Raw genomic sequence first — 22776 nt, 5'->3', positions numbered from 1 at the left:
AAGATCTACACAAGAGAGAATGATTTGAATGAAGGTATATCTATTTACATAGTACACCAAATAGATGAGATCTATAGTCTCAAGTTAGTTCTAAATCACTTAAGAGACCAAGTGAAGTAATCATAAGAGTTTATTCTCAAGATAACTACACGAGGAGACCAAAAGAAGTTTTGGAAGAAAAATGACTAATGTAAAGTCTTAACAAGCTTTTGACTAAGGTTATGAATCATTTGACCAATAGTTTCAATCATGAGTTTTACTTAAGAGCCTAAATGAATCATAGTAACATACTAGTTATGATTAAGTTGCAAAGATTGATATTCCGATATCTTCAATAGCCAACGTTTTAACCACGCAATTGTCATTGTTTAACCTCGCTATGAAATGGTTAAACCTTCTTCCGAAAGGGTATTCCGAAGGACCTATTCTAAATATTATTTGTATTTGAATAATGACATTACTACACATCATTATGACATGAGTGTGTTAGAGATTTAAAATCTCTTTCCGTAAGGTTGAGATGAGACCACTTCAAAATAGGCATTTTGAAAGGATATGATGGGACATATATGGTTTTATCCTAGTAACTTGGCAAGGCAATTTATATTTATATTCTTGACCAATTTCGATTGAGAAGTCAATTTCGAAATATGTTGAATTGAGTGGGAGTTAAGAAATTCTCATGTGAAGACATGGAATTTAGTGGGAGTTATCATCTTTTGAATTTTACGACTCACAACTCATTAAAGAATGACAAGCTAATGCCTTCTTTCATAAAGAAGCCTTTGAGTTTTCAATTCTGGATGAAAATGGACAATGATGAATCCAATTGCATCAGGGATGTTGGATTAGTATTAAAGAGATACACATCACATCAACATACGCATAGGTTATTCGTATGAATGAAAATGGGATTACCATTAGCAGTAATGGTAGTTCATTGAACCTAAGAACGATTGATCTCATGATTATTAGTAACTAATGTTTCCGCCATTAGAATAATCATGTACATGTGCAATTATAAATCATATGCATAAGAGCATGATGATAGACTTGGTGAGCCAAAATAGAAACGTCATGAATTCTCAAGTAGAATCCGATGAGCGATTTCAGTGTTTGACGGAATGTTCTATTGTGTGTCAAGAGGTTGCACATATTGTAGAAAATCCGAACACATATGAGGATTTATGAGAATCCCAAATCTTTCAAGCCCAGAAAAGAGAAATGAGAAGTTTTGGAAAGATGCTTGGTTGAGTAAGAGGTTATTCAAAACAATCTTTCCTAATAAAGCTAGGACTTGTGAGAAGTACTAAGCAAATAATCTTGTCAATTGTTACAAGATTCTACAAAACATATACCTAGTGCATTGTGTGTGGATGGAATACTTGATCGGTACAAGTTATATTATTCATCGCAAATTCGTTCGTTATGAGATGAGCGATGAGAAAGTTCTTTCAAGTTGAAGAACCAAAAACAAGGTCAAGAACCTTAATGTGTACTTGGTAAGATTCATGCTATGAGAACATGAATGTGAAGGAAATTGCAAGTGTAAGAAGTTTGAACACATGGACACATGGGGTGTTAAACTTCTATTGCAATCAATGAGTGTTTACACTTATGATAAACATCACAAGGTTGTAATATGATATTGACTACCCGGGTGTGATGTCGACACTTGTCGTTTGAGTTATTATTAACTCACCTTGAACATTGTTATATCCAAACGGGTTGTAGAGACAATTGAACCCCGTTAAAGTGAACATGGATTAACATTGTTTTTGCCCATAGTTACTTATATGAGGTGACGTCTCGAAGTGACTAGAGTGTGATGCGATTGATGGCAAGTTCAAGTGCCATAGAGTCATGTGAAATGACTAGTCGATCACATAGGCAGACTGTTAGGAACTTTTTGTCGGGTCTAATGACCGCTTATAGAGTTCTGGCAAATTTATATAGCCTGGTCGTGGCGAGAGCTACTATAGTATTCAAATGAGTCGATTCTTTTGACTAAAGACTATTCGCCTAAGATGGCACGATTTGATTAACTTTGATTTGTGTTACTACGACCTTCGTAAATGGGGTCAAATGGGCATATTTTGGGTTATGATGGTGTGGCTAGTCGAAGGGAATGAGTGCGATAGGAATTGTCCACCCCTAGTCGGGGTTATAATAATATCTCGGGGCCACTCGAGGAGTAATGAATCGAAATGCGTGGCCACGCTCGGATGGTATCCAGTGTGGATAAATCCGGTCAATCGCTTATTCTCCGGATCGAGGAAACCACTCTCGATATGATCACTTGCAAGTACGACCGAAAGACACCTTGCATTGAGTGGGAGATAGTAATAGGACAAGAGAATTGGTGACGCACACTTGTCGAGGACAAGTGGGAGATTGTTGGAATATGTGTCCTCCGACAATAATGCGATCACGACTGTTGATCATGATGATCACATGTTTAAGTCTCATTAAAATGAATACAATTGGGAAGTAATATTGTTATCTTGTCAACCGGTCAACATATATCGGTAATGATTGGTGACTAGAGTTTGACATTACTTGTCGTGTGACGGTGGTGATCATTGACCCCTAGGTCATACCTAAAGGGCAACCCTCTTAATTGATTATTTAATTAATCGTATAATGTTACGAGTTAATTAAATTACTTGAAAATTGACGGACGATTTTGGAAGTAATATTTACGTATCATATTGAAATGTGATTAAATGAGATACGGTCTGGGTAATTAAATTGTATAATTACTCGGATGAAATAGATTGTTTAATGTAACAATTAAATTGAATGAATTGTTATAAATACAATCAGTTGTGATTTATAAATTGGTAAAAATTTTGGCATAAGTAATTATGAAATTACTAAGTCAATTTTTGTATGTGACGTATTTTTATTAATACGTTGATTTTTAATATGTTAAAAATACATAACAAATATATATGTCACATGTGACATGTGACATATTTACAATTGACAAAAAAAATAAAATGGATCACTTGTTAATCCATGAATGCCGAAATGAAGGGGTAGTGGTAGCTAATATTGTGCTTGGTTAATTTATTATAAGAACACAATGATTACCTACATCCTAGCCATGCAACTCTAATTTTCTTGTGAAGACAAAATTGTTCATGCATTGGCTCCCCTAAAAGTCCCCCCCTTCCACCCGGTTTTTTATGTGAAAAACCATCATTGGTTTTTCATATAATTTTACCTATTATTACACTAAAAGAGTTTAGTAATATTCATTCTACTCATCATCCAAAAATATAGTTTTAGAGAGAAATAAAATCCTCCCTTTTATCTCTCTAAAAACCGAAATAGTATAAGAGTTTATAAATATTTTGGTTCCAATTTTCTACTAAGAATTAATATTATAACTAGTATTTGTAATATTAATTTAATTAAGAGGAGCCTTGGGTATAATACATAGGGAGAGATCTTACACTTAGATCTTTGTTCTTCCATTGGAAAAGCTCAAGAACAAGAAGAGAAAGGTGATCTCTCTTGTGCCCTAATAGCCGAAATTTACCATGTAAGGACATGATTTCTCCTCTATTTATTTTATTGTTTGCATGCATAAGATCCGTAATTAATTTTATGACAAATTATTTAGACATATAAGAGTATGTTATAATGTATATAAATCTACATTTCCTTCATTCAATTGCCCCGAACTCGGACGCACGGATGAAATCGTCCGTGTTCATGTGGACATCCGAGCTAAAATCCTCCATGGCTTGGCTCGTACCAACAAACATCTCCGGGTGCCCTCCGGCACCACTAGACCCTCCCTCTTGGAAGATTGAAGGGGCACCCCCGAACCACCTCGCGTCATGTCCCTCCCCTTGGGTGGTAGGCGGGGTGGGAAAAACCGGGGCGCTAAAGTAGTCGGGCCGCAAGTTAATATCTCCGTAGCGGAAGGTCCCATCTTCCGGATGTCCGCCATCCGGGAATAAATAGTAGGAGGGGTGAAGCTTGGAGGGGTGCTTGTATTGGTTCCTCATATAGTCATCATAGACCGGAAATTGACCGATAGAATGGTCAAAGTAAATCCGGTCAAGTCGTTGTTGAAGCCCAAGCCGCTCACCGGCGGCGTTTGCCATGTTAATTTTCATCTCCTCCATGAAGGAAATGAGATCGGCGTGGAGAGGGGGCGATTGTTGTTGTTGTTGACTGGAGGTCCCCTCTCCTTGATGGAAAGGCCCGGGGACAAAAGGGGTAGATGGTGTGACAAACCGCAAGGTAGACCTTGCGGGAATGATGGGTCGGTCACGAGAATAACGAAGATTAGGGTTAATTTGTTGGGGGATGGAGGGATCTTCAAGATCTTCAATCTCAAGCAAGTAATATTCCTGGTTAGGCACTACTTTCATTTTGTTGGGGTTGGGAAAAGGGATAGAATTTCGATCGACTCCATCAACCCGAATTTGCCAATAGTCTAGGCCATCATTCGGGTTGGTCTTCAACCAACCGAGGTTGTGGTGGATATAGTTTTTGAAAAGCATCGTATCACCAATCATTGAACGCAAGCCACCCAAGTTGACCCTCCGATTGAGCCTCTTCATCAAATGGGTGATGAGTCCACCCACGACAACGGCCGTATTAGAGGCCGGAGAATTGCTAAGTCGTTGTAATGTAAGGGCCAAGTGGTGGGCAATGTCAATTTTGAAAGTAGTTGGGTTGGAACGAAGGAAAGAGCCGAGAATTTCCAATTCCTCCGTTCTGAAATTATGATTTTCCTCTCGGCCAAAGATGGTCCAACCCATGTACCGATGCCAAACCCGGATAGCCGCATTATGGACAGTGTTGGCGGCTCTCTTGACCCCCTTAACATCATCTAAACCCGTAATAGCCTTCCATAAGGCCCCATGGTCAAATGTCTCGGGTGCCTTGTGAGGAGGGCTAGAGTCAAGCCCAAAATGGGAAGCAAAGGTTGCAAGGGTCAAGGAGTAGTCCTTGTTCATCAAACGAAAATGCAAAAAGGCAACCTTTTGGGTTTGGCGATGCTTGTCAAGGCGGAGGGAACTCAAAAACTCCCAAGTAAGACGGACATAGGTCCGCTCATGAATTCCATACATCATCTTCATTCCCACCCCATCAAATAATTCAAGAGTAACTTGATCTAATCCTAATTCCCGCATGGATTGTCGATCAATAAATCGGGTAGGGACAATAGGGCGTTTCTTGCATAAGACAAACTTACCTTTCATTGTGATTGAAGCGAATTGGATGTCCGGGAAGTCGGGATCGGAGCTCATATCGGTCGCCGCCGCCGCTACCGCCTCCGCCTGTTGAAGAGCCAAGTCTCCTCTCCTCACTCTTTTCTTTGGGGCCATGTTTGTGATTTTGATGGTGGGTGAAAGGTTAGGAAGGAGGTTGGGGTGGTTGTTGGTGGTGGAAGGGTGGTGGTAGGGTGGTCGGTGGGGGAGTTGAGGTGAGGTGAGAGGGAGGGAGGTTAGGGTTAGAGTGAGAGAAGAGGGAGGAAAGGATTCGAAATGAATGAAGAGAATAGGTGATTTTCGTGTAAAATGAAGCTTCAGAGTACTCCCAGCCGGTCAGAAGACCGGCCGCCGGTCACCCGGCTGGGAAAACGTACTAACTTGAAAATTTTTAGAATTTTACAGAAGACTCCCAGCCGGTCAGAAGACCGGCCGCCGGTCACCCGGCTGGGAGGACACCCTTCTTTCAATTCCTTCATTAAATGCATTCCCAACCGGTGGGCCGGCTGCCGGCCTGCCGGCTGGGACTTCCCTCTTAAGCAAACTTGTTAACAATCCCTCATAAGCGTACCCCCAGCCGGTGGACCGGCTTCCGGCCTGCCGGCTGGGACTTCCCTTCAATCCATTTTGATACATTTCCAATTGTATACGCACTCCCAGCCGGTGGACCGGCTGCCGGCCTGCCGGCTGGGACTACTCTTCCTTGTGTTTTCGCCAAAAATCTTTGAAATTTACAGGGACTTCCCATCCGGTCAGAAGACCGGCCGCCGGTCACCCGGCTGGGACTCCCTCTCATCATGTTTTCTCCAATAAACCCCTATTCCAATTCCCGTCATTCATTGGCCTCGATTTCCGTGTTTTCGACTTTCAAACCCGACTCGGGACGTCGGATAAAGGCCAATAAATGGTCAAACGCTTGTTCATCAAATAAAAGCCCCAAATCTTCAACAATCATGACCGACAACAATCAAATTGACAAGTAGTATCCATCCAAAATTCCTCAAAATCTACCTAAATGCATGATATATACAAAGATGCATGGGTTGCCTCCCATGTAGCGCCCTTGTTTAATGTCGTAGGCTCGACCAAGTAAACAATCCAACAAATTTTCATGACGAGGAGGGAAAAGAACCTTAATTCACTAGAAAGGTTTCAAGGGTCTTCATTTCCTTTTGGACGGGATTGCCAACACGATAGTGCTTTAACCTTTGACCATTCACTTTGAAAGTCCGGTCTCCTTGGCTTATTTCCACCGCCCCATGAGGGAAAGATCGGACCACGGTGAAGGGTCCGGTCCACTTCGACCTCAATTTTCCGGAAAAGAATTTCAAACGGGTATCGTATAGAAGAACCAATTCCCCCTCCTTGAACTCCCTTCGAATTATGTGCTTGTCATGAAAGTTTTTCGTTCTTTCCTTGTACAACTTGGCATTCTCATAGGCTTCTAGCCTAAACTCTTCCAATTCATTCAAATCGAGAAGTCTCTTCTCACCGGCCGTCTTCAAGTCATAGTTGAGATGCTTGATGGCCCAATATGCCTTATGTTCAAGTTCAACCGGCAAATGACAAGCCTTGCCATACACCAATCGGAATGGTGAGGTACCGATAGGTGTTTTGAAGGCCGTCCGGTAAGCCCACAAAGCATCATCAATTTTCAAGGACCAATCTTTTCTTGACTTGTTCACGGTTCTCTCAAGTATGGTCTTCAACTCTCGGTTGGAAATCTCGGCTTGCCCATTAGCTTGAGGATGGTAGGCAAGACTCTTCCTTTGTTGCACTCCATACTTTTTCAATAAAGCTTCCAACGCTCTCTCTCCGAAATGAGTACCACGATCGCTAATGAGGACTCTCGGGACCCCAAACCTAGGAAAGATGACCTTTTGAAGTAGCTTGATCACTTCCTTGGCATCACAAGTCTTAGTCGGGATCGCCTCAACCCATTTGCTAACGTAGTCGACCGCCACAAGTATGTACTCATTGCCGAATGAGGATGGGAAGGGACCTTGATAATCTATCCCCCACACATCAAAGAGCTCAACCTCAAGCATGAAATTCATGGGCATTTCATGCTTCCTTGTGATGTTCCCACTCCTTTGGCATTTGTCACATCCTTTAACATAAAAGGCAACGTCACGGAATAGAGAGGGCCAAAAGAAACCACATTGAAGCACTTTAGCGGCCGTCTTCTTGGAGCTTGCATGGCCACCACAAGGCAAGTCATGGCAATGGCTCATAATAGAGGTAGCTTCCTCTCTTGGAACACACCTTCTTATCATCCCATCGGCACAAGACTTGTACAAACATGGGTCATCCCAATAATAGTGCCTCACATCATGAAAGAATTTCTTTTTCTTGTGATAGTCATAGTCGTGTGGTATTATCCCGGAGACCAAATAATTCACTATATCCGCATACCACGGTGCTTCACCCAAACTTAGGGACAACAAGTGGTCATCGGGCAAGTGATCATTGATAGGAAGCCCATTGTCAACATTGAGGTTGATTAGCCGGGATAAATGGTCGGCCACCACATTTTCAACTCCTTTCTTATCCCTAATCTCCATGTCAAACTCTTGGAGAAGTAATATCCATCTAATCAACCTAGGCTTGGACTCTTTCTTGATGAGCAAGTGTCTCAAAGCAACATGATCGGTGAACACAATAACCTTAGCTCCCACCAAGTAGGTCCGGAACTTCTCCATTGCGAAAACCACGGCTAAGAGCTCCTTTTCCGTTGTTGAGTAATTTGTTTGAGCATCATCAAGAGTTTTGCTTGCATAATGAATTTCATGCACCTTTCCATCCTTCCTTTGGCCTAATACCGCGCCCAAGGCATGATCGCTCGCATCACACATCAACTCAAACGGCAAGCTCCAATCCGGAGGTTGTATAATTGGAGCACTTGTCAAAGCTTCCTTCAACCTATTAAAAGCATCAAGACACCGGTTAGAAAACAAGAAAGGGGTATCTTTGGCTAACAACTCGGTCAAGGGTCTCGCGATCTTAGAGAAGTCCTTGATGAAGCGGCGATAAAAGCCCGCATGACCAAAGAAACTTCTCACCCCCTTAACATTGGTGGGAGGTGGGAGACTAGCTATGACCTCTATCTTAGCCTTATCAACTTCAATTCCTCGGTTGGACACTATGTGTCCCAACACAACACCTTCTTGTACCATGAAATGGCACTTTTCCCAATTGAGCACAAGGTTAGACTCTTGACATTTACTCAAAACTTTCTCCAAATTCATCAAACAATTTTCAAAACTTTTCCCAACAACCGAGAAATCATCCATGAAAACTTCCATTTCTTGTTCAATGAAATCGGAGAAAATTGACATCATAGCTCTTTGAAAGGTAGAGGGAGCATTACATAGCCCAAACGGCATCCTCCTATATGCATAGGTGCCGAATGGGCAAGTAAAGGTGGTCTTCTCTTGGTCACTTGGATGGATTGGGATTTGGAAAAATCCCGAATAGCCATCCAAGAAACAAAAATAGTTGTGTTGAGCTAATCTTTCTAGCATTTGATCCATGAACGGTAAAGGAAAATGATCCTTCCGGGTGGATTTGTTCAACTTCCTATAGTCCACGCACATTCTCCACCCGGTTACCGTTCTTGTAGGAATCAATTCATTCTTGTCATTTCGCACTACCGTCATGCCCCCTTTTTTGGGAACTACATGAACCGGGCTCACCCACCTACTATCCGAAATAGGATAGATAATGCCCGCGTCAAGTAGCTTAAGGACTTCTTTCCTTACAACCTCTTTCATGATGGGATTAAGCCTTCTTTGTGGCTCGATTGAGGATGTGTCCTCATTTTCAAGAAGAATTTTATGAGTACACAAAGAGGGACTAATCCCCTTGAGGTCACCAATAGTGTACCCAAGGACACCCTTGAACCTTTTGAGCAAAGAAATGAGTTTTGAGGTTTGGGTGTCATCAAGTGCACTATTGATGATGACGGGAAAAGTGGAATTATCTCCTAGAAATTCATACTTCAAAGAAGAGGGAAGAGGTTTAAGTTCAACCGTAGGAGGAGGCGTGGAACTCTCCTCCTTCTTACCGACTTCCAACACTTCAAATTTGGGTGCTTGTTCATGAATAGGAGCCGAATCCAACATCCATACATATGCAAGAGTCTCAACATCTTTGTCATCGACCTCATACCCACTAACAAGACAAGTTTCTAAAGGATCCATAGAGGAAGCTTTTGGGTCATGCTCCTCCATGGGATTCTCAAGAATGTCAACAATGCAACAAGTGTCACCTAGAGAAGGAGCTTCCATGGACTTGTGGAGTTCAAATTCCACTCTATCTTCACCCACTTGTAAAGACAACTTGCCACTCTTTACATCGATCATAGCTCCACCGGTAGCAAGACAAGGTCGGCCTAAAATAATAGGCACATTGTAATCCTCCGGCATATCCATAACAAAGAAATCACATGGTATGACAAGCTTCCCAACTACCAAGGGTACATCTTCAATCACACCAATGGGAAATTTGACCGACCGATCGGCAAGTTGAAGTGAAACTCTAGTAGGTTTCAAATCTCCCAAATCAAGCCTCTTGAATATAGAAAGTGGCATGAGGCTCACACTAGCCCCCAAATCACACAAAGCTCTTTTAATAGCCACCCCTTGGATAGAACAAGGGATAGAGAAACTCCCCGGATCTTCTAGCTTGTTAGGAAGCTTGTTGGTGTGAGTGAGTATAGCACTACATTCTTTGGAGAGGTTGATGGTTTACACCTCTCCATTCTTCTTCTTCAAGGTGACAAGTTCCTTAAGAAACTTGCCATAAGATGGAATTTCGGTAATCATATCAAGGAAAGGAATAGTTACATTCATTCCCTTCAAGATCTCAACAAACTTCTCATATTTCTTTTCAATTCTAGGCCTTGCAAGCCTTTGTGGAAAGGGTACCGGTGCTACATACTCCCTTGGTGGTGGAGTACATTCTTTGGCCTTAGTTGCAATAGGCTCATCTTGCTTTGGAGGATCAACCATCTCCACCTCCTTAGACTTTTCCACCACAATTTCATCTTCTTGCACAACTTCAACCGGGTGCTCTTTCACAACTTCATTATTCACCCTCTTTCTCTTCCACTTAGGAGATTTCTCAACCTCCTCCAATTGCTTCCCACTCCTCAAAAATACCGCGTTCATCTCCCTTGGGTTAACCGTATTACCCGGAAACTTCCCCGGATTTTGAGCCAATTGACTCAATTGTTGAGAAATTTGGGCCACATGAGTTTCCGTAGCCTTTTGTGATGCCCGTATTTCATCATTCACCCGGCTTTGTGAGGCAATGTGGTTATCAAGCTTTGAGTCGGATTTTTGATTTGCAATAACCAATTGTTCAAAAGCTTGTTCCCAAGATGGTTTTTGAGGGGTTTGGAAGTTTTGGTTTTGTGGTTGGAAATTTTGGGTTTGTTGTTGATTGAAATTTTGCCCCTTGAAACCCCCAAATGGTTGTTGGTTTTGGGTGATGAATTGTTTTCCTTGGAAACCGGGTGGAATTTGTCTTTGGAATTGAGAGTTTTGATTGAACCTTGGTTGTTGTTGAGGTTGGGAAGTGGTGGGATTTTGAATGTTTTGTGAAGCATAAGATAAGAAAGGGTGAGTTCTTTTTCCATTGACAAATTGGTTGTTGTTATTATTATTGAACCCTTGCCTTGCACTAGTTGATTCCCAAATCCCATTTACTTGCTCATAGCATTCCTCACCTAGGGGTGCAATCAAGGGACACCCAATGGGAGTATGCCCTTGTTCACCACACAACTCACAAGACAAGACTTGCCTCATATCGGAGCCTTTAGGTTTTGAATTTAGCAAAGCAACTTGTTGGGTGAGTTCATCTAGCATACCCTTTACCTCCACATTCAAAACCGAATTAGAATCCTTGCTCTTGCCCTTCCTCATTTGCCTATCACTTCCCCATTCCATAGTTCTTGAGGCCATCTCCTCAATTAGTTCCTTTGCCGCTTTATGCCCCAAAATGTCTAAGGCACCTTTCCCCGATCCCGCATCAAATGAAAGCCTAAGGTCTTGAGTCAACCCTTTGTAGAAATTGTTCACTAGCTCAGCTTCGGAGATGCCATGGTGTGGGCATAACCGTTGGAGCTTCTTGTACCGTTCCCATGCCTCATATAAGGTCTCATCCTCTTCTTGAGTAAAGCTTTGTAATTCACTCTTGACTTTGGCCGTTCTTGAGGGTGGGAAATATTTGTTCAAAAATGCCGAAGCCAACTCATCCCATGTCTTGAAGGAATCCGGGTCACAATTCTTCAACCAATCCTTGGCCGAACCCCTAAGAGAACGGGGGAACAACCTAAGGCGAACCGCGTCATCGGAAACCCCATTTGATTTGTACATATCGCAATTTTCAAGGAAATCATTTAGATGATCATTTGGGTTCTCCAAGGGACCTCCTCCAAATTGGTTGTCTTGAACAAGGTTGAGCAAGGCATTTTTGATCTCAAAGTTATTAGCTTGAACTCGTGGCCTTTGGATGCTTGGATTGACTATGTGCTTAGGAGCCATAGTGTCTCTTATCGGAACCGGATCACCCATGGTGTTAGGCTCTTCTTCTAAAACCCCAAAAGGATTTTCAAACACTTCGGTAGCTTCTTGGCGATTAACTTCTTCAATCGGTGGAATATCAAGTAAACCCCTTCTTCTTAGAGAATTAAATCTTCTTGCCGTGGCTTCAATTTCGCGGTCAAGTTGATATATCGGTTGACCTCGTCTTCGTCGCCTACTCATGCAAAAGACCTAAGCACTTGAAAGAAAGGATTAGTAACAAAGGACTTAGTCTAAACTAGAACAAAAACGATTAATATCAAGCCGTACTCCCCGGCAACGGCGCCAAAAACTTGATGGTCTCAAGTCAAACCTCGCAAGTGCACGATTTTATCGTTGTACACTTAAAAGGGTCGATCCCACAAGGAGTAGGTGGAGTACTAATCGTTCTAATTCACCGGTTTAGCTAAGTCGATAAATAACAAAGAGGGTAGTAACAAACTTAGCACTAAACTATCAAATTTAAAGACTAAAGACAAGGTAAGATAAAAGCAAGCTAAAAATAAAGGATGAATCAAATAAGAGAAAGACTAGAACTCGGTCCGACCATGAACATGAGTAATTCCACATACTAATCGTCTCGGCTAATCAAAAGGGGTAGAAAGGTAAGGGGGAGACGGCTCTAATTCGCCTAGAACCTCCCTTCCGGTGTCGCACTAGGACACTAGCTACTCCGGCTAACCCCCCTCCCGGGTTCGAAAGCCGGTCTCCCTGACTCAAAACCCAACAACCCCAAGAACATGCATTTTCCCAAGGAGGTCAAGTAAATGGTCAAGGTCATTAAGCCCTCATCATATTCCGGGTCATCCCACTCCCCCTTCCGGAGGTCGATTTCAAACACTAGCCTAGGGGCACCCTCCCTCGGTTCTCCCTTCCGGTCTCAACCTTAGTTGGTGACAAGGGTCGGTCCCCAAATACTCGACTAACAACCTAACCAACTTCCGTTGGTGTGGCAAGGGTCAAAAGCCGACACTACCCGGAAACCAAACCTTAAGCATGAAAATTCCCCAAGACTACCCTAACCAATTTTCCCCACAAATTAGCCTTAGTGACAATTAATTAGTGAAATTACCCATATCGGGCCAAACCGAGTCCTAGAAGGAGACTACTCACTAATCATGGTTCTAATTGCAAAATAAACAATAAAGATGGAAACTTTGGTCACAAACATGGTGAGGAGATAAATCTTACTACTAAGCATGCAACAAATCAACAATAATTAAGAGGAAAAGTGATATTAATCTAATAACAAGGTTTATTAAACTAAAAGACACAATCTTTAACCAAATCCACTCAAAGATTAAGTCTTTGAGGACAACTAACCAAGGATGAACAAATGAAAGAGAATCAAAGCAAAGATGAACAATGAAAAGATGAACAATGATGAGAATAACAACAACAAACAAACAACAACAACAACTTTAACATAAACAATCAAACAAACTTGAAGGAAGAACAAAATGTAAACAAATGGAAATAAGGAAAGAAATAATACCAATCAAGAAGCAAGAAAGGAAGAATGATAGAATAAATAAGTATAAACTTTCAATCTTCTTCTTACAACCCAAATTCAATCACAAATTGATTGAATTACTACTCTAATTAAGGAATGATTAGCAAAAGGATTAGCAAAGTTTTAAACTTGAAAGGGAAATATTCTTAGATCTAGGGTTGTGTGTACAAAAGGGTTTAAGAGAGGGTATTTATAGGTTACACAAGGATTAGGACAGAAATTGAAATGGGCTTTGAAACACGTATATGCATTCCCTACGGTCAACCGGCCGCTGGTGCTGGCCACTTTGGGAGATCTCTGGAACTTTGAACGAGTTTTGGAGGTCATCGGTGTGCACGGCCGATCAACCCGCCGTCCTTGACACGACTGGGGCACCTTGACTTCAATCTTGACTTTTGGCCTTTTGGAGGGACTCCCGGCCCGGCTGGCCCGTGTGGCCATTCTTGACCTACTGGGAGTTTCTGTAACATTCCTTCATTTTCTTGTCTTCAAGCTCATATGGTCTTCCCAGTAGGCTAGCCGCCGCCACCACCCATTGGGATGCTTCTTCCAACTTCTTCCTTCATTTCCTTGTAAATGTACTCCCAGCCGGCTAGCCGGCTGCCGGCCTACCGGCTGAGGGTACTCCTCAGCATAACTCCCTTCATCTTTCATGCATAGCTTAGAAATCCCGTCTTTCTAGCTTCGTTTCGCCCGTTCCCGCATCAATTTCTGCAAGGGGGCCAAAGTGTCATAGTAAAGGGAATCGGGACTAGAAACGAGAGTAAAGGGGGTACAAAACCGCCTTAAATGGGGTTGAATATGCATGAAAATAAAGGGAAAAAGAGTGCAAAATGGTCCTATATCACCGACTCAGAAACCCGCAACTCGAGTAAACCTGAGTCAACCCAAATCCCGAATGTCAAAATTAATGCCATGAATGTCTTTATCATGTCATTTCCATTAAAACGACCCTAATTAGAGTCAAAACCGACACCGGGCCAAAAACCGACTCGAAAATTCAAATCCCGACTCACACGGGTCAAACCCGAGTCAAGCACACAAAACACCTACCTCAAGTAACACCTAAAATCATCTTATTAGATGCCCATATTGTTACACGACATCCTATTTGATTACCACAAATCAACAATGGATGGAGAAATGGCCACGTCCAAATTGAAAAGGACAGGGCACCCCAATGCATAGCAGGCTTGCCCGCGCCTCAATGGGGTGTCTGCTTAGCCCCCAAGAAAACTCAACCGACCTACCATCCCACATTTCTCTATAAATACCCACCATCACACACCATAATATTCACGCGAGCGTCCGCCCCTTCACCTCTCTCTTAAACTTCTAGACTCGACTTCCTAAGTCACAAAATCGACACGTATTTACGACCTACCGATCGTAAACACAAACCTTACACATATTGTTTGGTACCGTCGCCGTGCATTCGACCGACCCATTTGACCAACTCAATTCATCAATCAACATGTTTTAATTAACATATTTTCAACATATTTTCAAAACCAAATCCTTTTTTAAGGCACTCTTTTTAAACTTCTTTGATCGCGAGTAGTCACAACGAGAAAACCGTCTCTAAAGTCGTCTACCACGCAAACATCAAAATACGTAAGTTTGAGGGTGTAAATATCTCATTTATTTCATGTCTTTACTGTTTTTATGAGTTTATATGCATGAACAATGCATAACACGATTCAAATATAGGTTAGACGAGCCAAAACCGAGTTTTGGCCTGAGACAGGAGCTCCTTACTATGCAGGGAGGCTCGCGCCTCTTGTAGGTGTCCAGGTCAGACTCAACCGTGTTTGTTCTCGTCTTTCCTCTTTATTTCTTTCTTATTTGCAATCGGTTTTTACCATTTCAAATGTTTTAAATCATTTTTATGACAAACTCTTTAACTATAAATCATAATCACCCTTGGTTCCATATACCATGACGGTTTAATCCGTGACTCAGTGATAATAACTGGTTAATTACATTTTAAAAGAAATCCTTTTCTTTTATTTGCCATTTTAATTCATTTTTATGATAAACATATTTTGACCATTACAAAAATCATCCTTGGTTCTTTATACCACGACGGTTTATTCCGTGACTCGATGATATTATTGGTCAATTACAAATTAAAGGGTATTTTAACCCCCTTTCATTTCATTTACCATTTTTCTCACTTATTTACATTTGCAAATATATTAATCATAACTCATAATCATCCCTGGTTCTTTATACCATGTCGGTTTAATCCGAGTGCGATGATTAACTTTACTAATTACAAAGAAATGAACTTAACATGATTAGTTCAAATCAATCATTTTACATTTTTATTTGTAAACTATACTTTTCAAATATGCAAATTCGACAACGAATGTTACTAACACAATAGTGATTATTCCGAGTCACGCAAACAATACTTGCAAATCATTTAATCACAAATACGGTTTTAAATAACCATTTTAACAACCAGGAGGCATCTCTTGGTTCGCCCCATGGCTCGCGCCCCAAGAGGCCCTCTGCTTTCATATTTCCAAACCTGGGCAGAGCCCCTGACCTCGCCAATAGGCTCGCGCCTTAACAGGGCTGCCTGGCACTGTTCTGCCTCGTTTTTAGCACTTGTCTAGGACGATCCCGATTATGGTTAATCCGAATACATGACGGATCGGATTGACGAGTTTGCATTTTACACTTTGTCATTTGACACCCTTTTTCAATAAATGGATCACGCTAAGCATCATAACCCGAACTTGGTAAATGGATGTTTAATTTCCATTTTCACATGTAAATCAATCTAAATCCAACTTGACATCTTATGCTTCATATTTGGATTAACAAACCGACTTAGAAAACTCACATGTTAGGTTAACACTTTTGGATGTGCATTCATGCATTTATACCGTTTTATCAACTTTTGCACTTAAACAACCACAATCGATCAGTAGAGGCCGCTAACGCGGGCGGGATTGGGTGTCCGATTAAAGGGCTTCCCAATACGTACCCTCACCCCTTACTCAGAACCTTTGGATAGTGGATGGCCTTATCCAGGGCGTACGAGAGTCATTTTAGGCATAGAATGCTAAAAGGGGGACGAGTCCTTATCTTTAGTACCTATATCAAACACCGCTTTTTGCCTTGGTTGACCTAGGTATAAAGTGGATTCGAACGGGTTCCAAGCATCCCACAAATGCTTGGTGGCGACTCCGAATATCTCTACTCGTTTTGAGATCTTTGCCGAGACGAAACCGACCGATCTAAAGCGATCCAATCGAAAGCATTTCAACGCCACCGAGCGTGGCTTTCTAGACTACTGCATGTCCACAGATTGGCTTGGCGTGCAGGTGGCCCGTGACCGCAGATCGGTGGCGGCCCAAACCCACGAGACCACTTTGTGGCCCATGTCCACAGATTGGCGACTCCGTTGGGGAAAACTAGGACACTTGTGTCTTTGTGATCCTTAGAGATGAAACTCGAACGAGGTCGTGGTTTAAAGTGCATTAATTGATATTACGGTCATAAGTCGGGTTCCTTGTCCAGGCCCATAACCTAACCCTTCTCGACCAATTGGCTCGTCCCGTCGGCGTGAGTTTTCTCATCCCCGCGTTTCGAATCCCGTTTGAGTCAAGCGTACCGTTGACGTTACACATTTCTGTTTCGTTAAAGGGCTTTCATCACCTTCGAGCACGAGGCTAGGGCACACTCCTTACACATTTTGTTCGGATTGGTATCCCTCTCGCAAATCGGGGTTTGATCGCTTGGTGTGTAACCCACCCTTTAAAGCCAAATCCCGTGTCAGCATTATGCATAATATAATGAAATTGCGAGTGCTTATGTGTTATGTGATCATAAGTCCTTCCGTGTCATTTTCAAACTTTCAAAAACACATTTTGCGCTGTTATAATGGCCGTTTCAAACCTTGGTCTTTCGCCGACGGTTGCATTTTAAAATCACCTTTTGCGCCGTTATAATGGCCATTTCAAACCTCGGTCTTTTGCCGACCCTTGCACGCCTTTGTAGGCCGTCGTAATAACGATTTTCAAACCCGGTTGTTTATAACCATTTCAAATACCCTTTTCATGCCGTCGTAATGACGATTTTCAAACCCGGTTTTCTACAACCATTTCAACACGCCTTTCTAGGCCGTCGTAATAACGATTTTCAATCCCGGTTTTCATAACCATTTCAAGTACACCTTTTTATGCCGTTATAATGGCCATTTCAAAATCCGGTTTTTTATAACCATTTCAATTGCACCTTTTCATGCTGTTGTAATGACGATTTCAAACCTCGGTTTCCACAAACCGTTTAAAAATACCCTTTTACGTCGTCATAATGGTCGTTTCAAACCTCGGTCTATCGCCGACCGTTGCATTCCCAAAGCGCCTTTTTACGCCATCATAATGACGAATTCTACCCTCGAATTTTCAAAATTCGAAATCAATTTTCAAACAAGAACATTTTTCAAACCGTCATGATGACGATTTCGACCCGTGCAACTTTCCAATTTTCAAATCTCGTTTCGAAATCAAATTTGGCTTTTCTAAGCCGTCGTAATGACGATTTCAATTCTCATAACTTTTGATTTGCATACCGTCTTTCAAAAGGTTAAAACGGTTTTCTAACCCGTCGTAACGACGAATTCAATCCTCATAAATTCAAAATCAAAACTTTGAAAACTAATTTAACCGTTTTCAGATTTCAAATCAAATTTCAAATCTTTGAAAACAAATTTAACCGTTTTCATATTTCCAATCAAAACTCAAAACGCTTGAAAACAAATTTAACCGTTTTCAAATTTCAAATTCAAAATCGTATCATTTGAAAACAAATTTAACTGTTTTCAAATTTCAATCCAATTTCAAATCTTTGAAAACAAATTTAACCGTTTTCAAATTTCAATTCAAAATCAAATTTTTGAAAACAAATTTAACCATTTTTAAATTCCAATCAAAAATCAAATCATTTGAAGGCCAATTTAACCGCTTTCAAATTTCAGATCCAATTTCAAATCTTTTGAAAACAAATTTAACCGTTTTCAAATTTCAAATTCAATTTCAAGTCTTTGAAAACAAATCTAACATTTTTCAAATTTTAAATCCAACTTCAAATCATTGAAAACAAATCTAACCGTTTTCAAATTTCAAATTCAAATTTCAAATCTTTGAAAACGAATTTAACCGTTTTCAGATTTCAAATCAAAACTCAAATCATTTGAGAACAAATTTAACTGTTTTCAAATTTCAAATCAAAATTCAATCTTTGAAAACAAATTTAACCGTTTTCAGATTACAATCCAATTTCAAATTCTTTGAAAACAAATTTAACCGTTTTCAAATTTCAATTCAAAATCAAATCTTTGAAAACAAATCTAACCGTTTTCAAATTTCACTTCAAAATCGAATATTGAAAACAACTTTAACCATTTTCAAAATCCAAATCAAAATTCAAATATTTGAAAACAAATTTAACCGTTTTCAAATTTCGAATCCAATTTCAATTGTTTGAAAACAAATCTAACCGTTTTCAAATTTCAAATTCAAAATCAAATCTTTGAAAACAAATCTAACCGTTTTCAAATTTCTATCCAATTTCAAACCATTTGAAAACAAATTTAACCGTTTTCAAATTTTCAATCTAATTTCAAACCATTTGAAAACAAATTTAACCGTTTTCATGGCCATTGTGATGACGATTCCAAATTCTTCAATTCTTGATTTTCTAATCCGTGATTCGGAATTTCAAAAATTGTCTTCGGAAACAAGACATTGTTTTCAGAGTCGTCACAATCTCAACTCAAACCGTCTTTTGAAAACAAACTTAAGACAACCCTTTCAACTGACCGACTTTTGAAGATCCTTACTCTTCGGAAGCCGTCCATAAAACGACAAATGAATCTTTTTGAAAATCCCTATTTTCGAAAACTTCAGTCCACCTTTCTGATTCAGCCTCGAGTCGATTAGAGTCCAGTCGATTTCAAGTCAAGTCGTCTAGATAACGTCGAGTCTCTACAGAAGTTAATACCTACCTTCTGGTCTAGGTCGTGTCGCCTAATTGTCGAGACATCTCCAATTATGGCGTTAGGAGAGTCAAAACCTCTCGGGTATTAAACCCATCTTTCCCCTAAATTACGGGTCAAAGGTCAAGTTTGTGTACATGTCTTGTCCAACGGCGTCACGCCAGTAACGCACATCCAAAATGAGTCAGAAGTCGTCTGTCTAGGCATCATTATGCCAAAGTCGACACTCGAGTCTAAGTTCAATGTCATGCACCAAGAGTTCAAACACAAGAGGTCATTCACGGCCTTTAATGAACTCCTAACCTAGTCACACTGTCGCGTCTTCACGACAAAACTGGCTTTTGTACATATGTGTCGCACTTGCCTTTGTTTGTGCAATCTCTTACCAAGACAAGTTATAACGCCTATCGTTATGTCAAATAGAAATCCCTTGGGTGCCATCGATCGTCGACAAGAAACTCAAGAAGCCGATCAATCTGCATCTGCCATGACTTCTGCTGAAACCAACAACATGGTCCTTCGACTCCTAGCTACCGTGGAAAACTTGAGCACTCGTCTCTACCAAGTTGAGGACAAAATGATAACCGAGAATTTTCCCTCTTCTGATATTGAGCAAAGGGTTAAGCTTCTTGAAAGCCGACTACTGGCCAACGACCAAACCAAAACCAGACGACCTCATAGGTCCTTCCCTGATCTGGGTATGCCTTATGCCACAGCCTTGGAAAGGCTAACCTCCCAAGGAAAGCTCAAACCAATTGGTCCAACTCCGGACCCTTTACCAAGAAAGCGAGGTCGAAGATGGGACGGAAAACTGTTTTTTCAATATCACCGAGGTCGCGGACATGACACTGAAACGTGTCTCCCCCTGAAAGGTGCCATCCTTGATATGATTGAAAATGACAAATTACCACAACCGCCCTCAACATACAACAAAATCAACCCTCCAGAAAACCCTATTGGACACAGTCAGGAATCTTCCCTAGACTACTCTCATCTCATCTTTCCTGACGATGAGAAAATTCATGCTATTGATGAGGATGGCATACAAAGCGGTATAATGATGCTCTCCGTCTCCATCAACAACATATTCTCAAAGCTGCAAGTGGCTATCGATGATTTGAACACCCGGGTAGCTAATTTGGAGAAAAGGGTCGGTACTACCGAAAATGAACCTAACCACCAAGGAGAAAACCAACCCTCCATTCACCAACCAACAACTGTTGAAAATGAGGAGTCATCTGACGGTTCCCACATCCACGAACCTACCGACAAAGAACATGAAATGACCTCACCAAAATACCCTTCAAAATATCAAGCAACATCCCAAAAACTTCCCACTGACAACAACCCAATCCTGCTTCCGCCTAGGATTGACAAAAACAAAAACAAAACTCACAAAAACATCCCAAAAAATACCAATATTGGAACCATGGGAAAACATCAAAGGGTATTCACAGATCTGGGAATAACATATGGCACTGCTCTGGAGATACTTACTTCAGAAGGAATGCTCGAACCCATTGGTCCGACTCCGGACAAACCCGAACACAAAAAAGACCGATCCTGGGATGGTAATGCCTATTGCCAATACCATCAAGACAAGGGCCATGACACCGAAACCTGCTTCAAACTCAAGCATGCCATTCAAGATATGATCGAAGCTGGCAAAATCATAATTGCACGTCTCAGTCAAGACAATTCTCCTGAATGTCTCAAATCAAACAGCAAGGTTGAGCGTTCTCAAAGGACATTCACTAAACTCAACACAACCTATGCCGCAACTCTTCAAAAGCTCATGACTGAAGGGAAGCTATAACCAATCGGTCCCACTCTGGACCTGTCTGAATGCAAGAAAAGCCGTTTCTGGGATGATAATTCCTATTGCCAATACCATCAAGGAATGGTCATGACACTGAAACGTGCTTCAAACTGAAACATGTTATTCAAAATATGATCGATAATCATGAACTGATAGCTTCATCCCTATGCCAACCAAGTGATGAAGACAACCCTAATGAGCATCTCTTTCTGCAAGGAGATAAAAGCCTCATCGACTATTGTCCTCATATAATCCCCAACAACGAGAGTGAAGTGCTCAAGTGGGTCAATGCTCAAGATCAAACATTCAAGCCACTGGATGCTGCGAAGGAGACCTTCGGGGAGGAAGATGATGATTAGGAGTCCGTATCTACGATTAAGTCTGAGTCCGAGTCCGAGTCTTAGGCTTTCTCATATCTATCCTAGCGTCTGTCCTTTTATTCCTAAGTGACAAACTGGGGGCTGTCCCCATGATTCACATGTATTCATCGAGTCTGTGCTAACCTCTTATTTATCTAAATAAAAGCACGATCTTCAACTATCATATATTCTTCCCTTTACCATTTCCCGTTGACAACAAAAATTGATTTGAGAAATGATTTAAAACAAACAATATGTTCCAATTCAATGTGAGTACACTCGAGTGACGTTCCGTACCGAGTAAGCAGATGGCTCGAAACTCCGTGTCCATTTCTTTACCTATTCCATGTCTGGCAATAGAAATCTTTCATTAGCACCCGATTTAGAACGAGCTTCTATCAAAGGGATCCTACGACGAACCTAGATAACAAACCAGAACATCTCCTTGTTTATGATCAATGACGGAAGGCAAGCCCATTCCCCACAAAAACATCCCATCACCTAATACCAACCTCTCACCAAAAGGTACATCCTCATATGCACCTCTACCTTCCTCGAACGAAGGACAGCAAAAAACCAATATATCCAAAGCAAAGCCAAAGCGAAAGGCCAAAATCAAAGGCCCAAGCCAATATCCATTCACCCAAAGCCAAAGCTCAAGGCCAAAGCAAAAAACCAAAGTCAAAAGCAATTCATCCCAAAGCAAAAAACCAAAGCCAAAAGCAATTTATCACAAGGCCAAAGCCAAAGCCAAAACAAAGGCAAAAACCAAAGCCAAAGCGAAAGCCAAGGCAAAAGCCAAAACAAAAACGAGATAGTGAAAATCAAATTCACTATTTTCACAAATTTCAAACGACGGAAATTAAAACCGTCATTTTCAAATTAAAAAAAACGAAATAGTGTAATTCAAATTCACTATTTTCCCACAATTTCACTTTTCAAACTTCGGACCAACAAGTCCGACACCAACATCCAAAGTCCAGGACCAACAAGTCAAAAGCCCAGGACCCATGAGTCCAAAACACCAAGTCCAGGACCTACAGGTCCAAAGCCCAGGACCCATGAGTCCAAAATACCAAGTCCAGGACAAACAAGTCCAAAGTCCAGCACCCCTAAGTCCTTCTACAGACTACTATAGGGAAACCTATCAAGGATCCTGGGGATTCCCCTCAAGATCATAACCAAAACTACTTCACCCCTAAGTCCCTCTAGAGATCGCTACACGGGAGACCTATCTAGGCTTCTAAG

At 41.2% G+C, this 22776-nt stretch overlaps 1 protein-coding gene and 1 non-coding gene across 2 annotated transcripts; one reads left to right on the top strand and one right to left on the bottom strand.

Moving 5' to 3' along the window:
• Positions 1–9985: 9985 nt before the first annotated feature.
• LOC141590184 (uncharacterized) lies at positions 9986–12007 on the bottom strand. The gene is made up of 3 exons (XM_074410790.1): positions 11483–12007; positions 11043–11368; positions 9986–10538 (listed from the first exon to the last, which is right to left on the bottom strand). Exons 1-3 carry the CDS (start codon positions 12005–12007, stop codon positions 9986–9988), a joined length of 1404 nt encoding a protein of 467 aa, XP_074266891.1.
• On the top strand, positions 11337–11443 carry LOC141593808 (small nucleolar RNA R71). Its single transcript, XR_012521870.1, has one exon. It is a non-coding gene; the product is annotated as a small nucleolar RNA R71 (small nucleolar RNA).
• Positions 12008–22776: the final 10769 nt, after the last annotated feature.

This window comes from Silene latifolia, chromosome 7 (genome assembly GCF_048544455.1).
Source record: "Silene latifolia isolate original U9 population chromosome 7, ASM4854445v1, whole genome shotgun sequence".
NCBI classification, from domain to species: Eukaryota; Viridiplantae; Streptophyta; class Magnoliopsida; order Caryophyllales; family Caryophyllaceae; genus Silene; species Silene latifolia.
This window is presented reverse-complemented; position numbering and strand designations above follow the sequence as displayed.